The 7,106-nt window shown below is 22.5% G+C and overlaps 1 protein-coding gene across 6 annotated transcripts in view; it reads right to left on the bottom strand.

The window, feature by feature from the left end:
• The window catches only part of LOC111629527, a 188,529-nt gene that overhangs the window by 85,796 nt on the left and 95,627 nt on the right, over positions 1-7,106 (bottom strand). For 3 of the 6 annotated variants that reach the window (XM_023373448.1, XM_023373447.1, XM_023373445.1), the window contains one exon: positions 5,936-6,061. In XM_023373448.1, the coding sequence (XP_023229216.1) occupies positions 5,936-6,061 (126 nt within the window). Of the gene's footprint in view, positions 1-5,808; positions 6,062-7,106 lie in introns of those variants that run through there. The other 3 variants (XR_002757349.1, XR_002757350.1, XM_023373446.1) reach the window with 2 other exon arrangements.

The raw sequence follows: 7,106 nt of genomic DNA, 5'->3' as shown, positions 1-7,106 counted from the left end.
AAAAAAAAAAAAAAAAAATTTCAAATTAAACAAAATTGAAGAAACCACTTCTAAGACGCTAATATAAAGAGTAAAAAAAAAGGGGGAAAACCAAGAAAATAAGATGGAATTTAATGAATTTAGAAGGTATAAACAATTCATTTATTATTAAAAATTAAATATGAAATAATAATTTAATTATTGATAAATGAATAATTTCAAGTATTTGATAATTTAATCTTAATTTCTATTTTATCAAAATTAAAATTTTTCATTAAAAAAATAAACTAATTAATAAAATATTAATTAAAATTTTTAGTTTTTTTTTAAATAATTTTTTGTATAGTTTAACCAATATAAATCATCCAAATAATGTTTCATAATTAGTATTAAGAAACAATTTAATAAACATTCGAAATTAATTTTAAAATATTTAATTAAAGAGTAATCATCACTCTAATTTTTTAAAAATTTGCTTTAAAAAATGTGTTTAAAAATTCTTAAAATAAATTATTATTATTTTTTATTTAATAAATGAATTAATTTTGTTTTGCAAAATTTATCACTTCAAATCTTAGGAAGAGAAATAGCAGATTTTACACATCTGCAATTAATAATTAATTCTTACTTAATTATTTATTAAACTATTAATTATGTTAACTAATGTTTAATTGGTATTACACGCCGAGAATTTTATTAATAATAAAAATATTGGTTTCAAGTATGATTCTGTACACAATTTCAAATAGGAAAGATATCTTAAGTATGTAAATAGGAATAGAAAAGGTCAATTTTTCATACTAATTTTAATGAAGAATATATTTAAAAAATTAAATAAAACGGAGCATTTTAAAAATTTAATTTAGTTTTATTAATATACTACGTACTAATTTTAAGAATAATTTCATGCGTTTTTATTATTATCCTGTAATAGGCAATCAAGATGAAAATCTTCCTAAAGATGCGATGTATTCGTATTCCAATCAGGAATTAAGATTTTTTGTGGCTCTGAGATATAACAAACAATACGTTATTTATTTTTTAACAACTAAAAATGGAAAATACAAGCAAACATCGCCTCTGAAACTGTCACTAAACCGAGTGTGATTTTAAACTGAAGTATCTCAAACAATAAGAATTATATATAGTAATGCGATCTAACCACAAATCTAAGTTTCAGAATTCGAATATAACGTGGATTTGGTGATAACAATGATGTCTGTAATGCAAAATCGTACATTTAATAATTGCAGAGTTCTCTGTTTAATATTTAAACGAAAGATACGTTCACGAGTTAGCTCCATTAAGAGTGCGTTATATCGAGGTTTAACTATAGCCCTATATATAACTTTTAAATTGTATTTGAGAATAGAGCAAGACTCCCTCCCTCATGTCATGAGATTCGTTTTCTTTTTGTTTAGCTTATGTGTAAATACAACCTAATTCTAATTGACAACGTTTTCTGAAAATCATTTTAACCATTAATGAGAATTAATATGGAAATACAGATTCCAATAATTATAATATGAAAATAAGTTTCCCATAGATTTATTTTATTAACTTTATACAATTTTTCCATAGATTTCATGGATTTATGAGATTTTTCTATACATTCAGGAAAAAAATTTTCCTGTGCTAAATTATCTTGCAAAAATTCATATTTTTACATTTGATGTAGAATTATTTGATTACGATTTTTAAAAAATACAATAAAACTTTCATAATTATTTCGTATACAAATTAGTTTCAAATATTTAAATATTAAATGTCTTCTAATTTAACAAACTTAAAATTCCAAAAATCTGATTTTTAATTATATTTTTATCATTCAAATACACAAAAGTATTCAATATAAAAGTCTGAATATAACTTTAAAAATTTTTTAAATTAAATTTTATACATAGAAAACTATTTTTATCAAATAAAATGATAAAAATTTAAACTTACATTTGTAAAACATACATTAAATATTATATAATTTAAAATATTTACTGATAAATTTATAAAAATAATAACTTCTGAACGAAATTTTATGCATAAAAATCAATCAATTATTTATACAATTAATTCTAAACAAGTAACAATATTATAATATTAAATTAATAGCAATTATCCACTTCAAGGATCAATCAAAATCTCAATAAAATGATTTAAATGTTGTCACTTAAATATCAATCTTTCCTTTCCTCGTTGATAACTAAATTACCCCATGATTAGATCACGTCTTGTGTAATTTTATTACTTAAATTTATTAAAACGTGAGCTAGTTTTGAAAGTGAGATTAAATAATTCATAAAAAATTAATAAAAACCGAATATTTTTACATAAAAACAGCAGTTTTCAAACAGTTTTAATATATATATATATATANTATATATATATATATATATATACAATTATTTTCTCATATTTTTATTAATTATTTTGGCTTTAAAATTCAAATAAATTTGCATATAAATTAATATTAAACTCACTAATTAAGAGTGTATATTTAAAGAACCTTAATTAATACAGATTTACATGTTATAAAGTTTAAGAAATACAAAATATTTATGAAAATATATAAATTTAATCTTAAATTACGAAAAATTAATATTAAAAAATTATAAAAGTAAAAACATTTTATATCTGATTTTATAACTTTTTATATCTTGATCATTGTTCTGATGAAAGAATAATGGCAAAAAATGTAAAATACATGATGAGAATATACAATCAACAGTAAAGTAATGATAAGATATACAATAAATAGATATAATTATAAACAATTTAGTATTTATTATATATATTTACCATAAACTGCGCATTTTACAATTATCCTTTAATCTGAACAATGGTAAAGATATAGAAAGTACTAAATCAAATACTATAGGGTTTTAAGAAAAATGAGAAAATTCTAATACAGTATTTAAAATTTACAGATATAAATGTTAAAAAATTTACAAGTAATTGTAAATTACATAAGTGATAGCAATCAAGATGAAAGAATTAATGCTGAATTTAAAGCAAACAATTGACAATATATTAAATAAAAGTTGAAAATTACAACAAATATCATAACAGAGATTTAATAATTTTAAATTTTTCAATCAGAAAATTCTAAAATTTTTAGGCAACAAAATTCTAACGATTTAACATCAATTCGCACTTGTTCATTGATCTTTTCCTCAACTTCTGAAATCTTTTATATATTGACTGATATGTTTTCTGAAATGTCACATTGTATTTCTCTGCTATTTTTTTTTAACTAAAAATATTATTTGATTTTGATGTACAATTGTTAATAATTTTTTTTTTCATTCCAATTTTGATGAAAGATAAAAATATATATATATATATATTATCTCTAATAAACTATTTTTTATTGCCTTTCTAGAAATTCTGTTTATAGTTTTATCACAAAATATTTTAAAAATAAAACTTTATGCATTAAATTATTTTATTTTATTTCGAATTTGATAAAAATTAAAAGTTTTTCTATCATATAAAACTAATTTCAGAGATTATTAGAATATTTTGCATATTATTCATTATTAAAGTTTTAAAACTATTTTTAACTAAAAAAATTAGAAATATATAAATTTAATATATCCAGGATATTGATTAAACTTTTTATTCTTTAATGCTTTCTGGTACTTTCAAAGATTTTAATATGACTTTAATTTCGATTAATTTATACAGACCAGTCCATTACATGTTGAAACCATTGAAGCTGAATGTAAAACTTGTTAAAACTACAAACTTGTTTAGCGCAGCCGTTTGTTTGCCTCTGAAATTTGGCACTAAATTGTAAAGCGCTAATCCGAGGAACCTCAAAAAATAAGAATTTTGTAAAGCTGTGAAATCTATAAGGCCTACACAAATCTATGTTTAAAAGTTTAAAATTCATTGGATTTGGACGTTTGTAATGCAAAATCATACATTTAGTAATTCACAAATATCAAAGGATTTCCTATTTAATATTTATGGAGACGATCCGTTTACAAGTATTCATTGGTACTTTACAAAGTGGCGTTATTTAAGAGAATGCTACATTCAGATTGACAGTATTAGAAGTTTATGAGATTCTAGCTTAATACTTGAATTTTCGATTGAAATTTTATGGGAAATCATATAAAAATTAACTTTTAAATTTTTTTTCTTTTTTTTTTGTATTTATTCTTTTAACTCTCTCTTGAATCCATGTTATTGTGTTTGCAATATAAATCTAATTTTAATACAAGCACCACTATTTGTTCTAGCTCCATAATCTAGAATTTCTCAAAACAAATTTACACATATTCAATATTCAACTGAAGTAAAAGTTATAAGTATTTCATAAATACTTTGTAAATGAAACTTACTTTAGGTCTAAAGGAGATGCAATATTTTCCAACATTCTTTAATATAATTTCTGAGACACAGAAAATATAAAAAAGTGCAATAGCAACAATGCAGAAAGCAATAAATTAATAAAGAAATTTTATATATTGAACAAAAAAAAATCAAAATCCAAAGCTCAAACGCATCGTGAAATAGATAAAAGCTGTTGATTTATACTAATGTTAATTGATTAATACATTCTATAAAATTATATGAAATGAAAAATCGAAATTCTAAAACTCTTAATGCATATTTAAATATAGAGAAGTGGAATGGCACAGGATCAACCACAAATACAAAGCCTTAACCACTCTCCAAAAATGATAAAAATACGTGAACAAAATCAATAAAAAGTAATTTTTCAATTCTTATCAAAAGAAACTTTATATCACTTTTGTATCATGTTTTTACATAAAAGACAAAATTTTGGAGGCCCATCTGTGTCTGGGGACAGTGCCAAATGATCCTGCTGGTTCCTTTCTATTGCTGAAATGATAAAGATGAATAAAGAACATGCTTTAAAAAGATTAGATGTAATTAATCTTTTTTCATAAATGGAGGAAATATTCTGATTAGAAAATATACTTTGTCTTGATTATATCTCATTATACATGACAAATTACACAGCACAAAATGGTTTATCGTTGAACCTTCCAAACAGTGCAAGCTAACCTATATGTCTACTCATAAAGTGTTCAAAGAATGACTCCACCCATCGTTAAAGAGTCAAACGGCGCCAACAAGCGTCCATAACCCGAGGTAGACAACAGATAGAAGAGCTAAAATATGATTTATATGTCAACGACCTATACAAATTTATAAGAAACGAATGTTAATTAAGGCACGTATCGAATTCATATCTCAAGAGTATTTTGAAAATGAAATTAAAATTGTTATTTTAGATCAGATAAATATTCCATAAAAATTTAAGAAGAGTAATCTATACTATTGATTTTAATATTAATTTAAATGCCATTTTTACAAAAAATAATCTACAGATTTTTTATAAAAAATCGATTTAGATTTGTAACGTTGTATCTAATTAAATTTTTAAATAAATAAGTAGCACATAAACAGATATTTTATATTATAAACTAATAAATTAATTTAGACTTTTAAAATTGTAGGAGAGGAGACATATGAAGTTCAGGAAATGAAGTATATAAAGATTCGTAAAATGACATTTAATAACTTAAAAAATATATAAAAATATAAATAAATATTACTCACAGAATATCTTTTTCGTTGAATTTTTTTCTAAAAATCCTAATTCTGTAATAAAATATTATCAAGACAAGACAAAAAAGTTGTAATTGGTAGATATATTTCTGCTCAGAATCTTGCCGAAAACATTACAATTTCGATCAAAAAACTTCATTTTGAATGCCAACTTCCACTAAATTGTTTTAAAAAATAATAATAATAAAAAAATTTAAAAACTTACAATCAAAACCTCGTTCTTCTTTCTGTTTCGTTAGAGGCATTCCTAATGGTGATGCTCCACCCGAAGGGTCCAAACAAGGTACTTCGTACGAAGAACTGGACGATGAAGTGGAGCAAACTGCTTTATTTGGACTAGATATTTGTCTTTTATCTTTTTTCCAACTATGAGTGAATTTTCGAGGAAATTTGCAGACGCTTAAAGTCGGTTTCGGTTGTGAATCCCCTTTAAGTGTCTCTCCCAAAGAATTACACTTTCTTAACTGGACACCTTCCGAACCTGAAACAAATATATATAATTTTATTTTTTAAATATATTAAAATTATTTTTAAAAATCTTATGACTATAAATAGAAGAAAAATAAGCTCAAAATTAAATAAACTTTAATAGTTTATAGGACACTACTTAGGTAATGTCCTATAAACTAATTAAAAATAATTACCTGCAAAATGCATCTCATTGTTGATTTAACAATTTTTAATAATAAAATTGAATGTTTTTAAATCTTAAGATACTTATATACTATTTAAACTCGTTCAAATCCAGAATTTAAAACTAAAATAGAAGTAACGTCGTTTTCTAGGTATAAAACTAATGATGTTAATTAAAGAGGTCTTGACTCGACAATGATACAACATCCATTAGATAATTACTTGAAGAAAAATTTGCAAAACAATTGCATAAGCATATTTCATACAAAATAAGCATTCTCGTGAAGGATATCACGTTTTATATTAGTTTAAATTTATTGTAAATAAGTATTTACTCGGTAACTAAAAATAATATCGGTTAAAAATATAAAAATCATGATTTTAAAAATAGAAAAAAAATTATTTTTAAAATTTCACTTCGTTGCAATCATAAAATATTTAAAAATAACATAAATTTATCACTTGAGACGAAGATATATACACATATAACTTTATTGAAAGCTCTGAATTTATAGCATAAATACTACGGGTATTTTCTGAGTAAAATTATATGAAGAAACTTAATAAAATATTAAATAAGAATAGAAAATATAAATATATAGTAAATTATTGTGAAAATATAACGTACAAGAACATTATAATATTTTTCTTATTAATGTAAATGGAAAACGAGCGAATGATTTAGCACATTTACTATGCGGTTGAAGTATCTATCAATGTTGAAATCTATAAAGTATCACGTATAGGATATATATTATACAGTACTATGTTTTTGCGGAATTATATAATAAAATAACGAGATATTGCAAAAAATATCGCATTAAAATTATCACGTCAGAAAGATTTTACACCAATCAATCTTAAGCAATATTCTTTACTAAAAAACCTTTTAC

Source organism: Centruroides sculpturatus, unplaced genomic scaffold, assembly GCF_000671375.1.
Source record: "Centruroides sculpturatus isolate CEXI.00-Female unplaced genomic scaffold, Cexi_2.0 scaffold583, whole genome shotgun sequence".
NCBI classification, from domain to species: domain Eukaryota; kingdom Metazoa; phylum Arthropoda; class Arachnida; order Scorpiones; family Buthidae; genus Centruroides; species Centruroides sculpturatus.
This window is presented reverse-complemented; position numbering and strand designations above follow the sequence as displayed.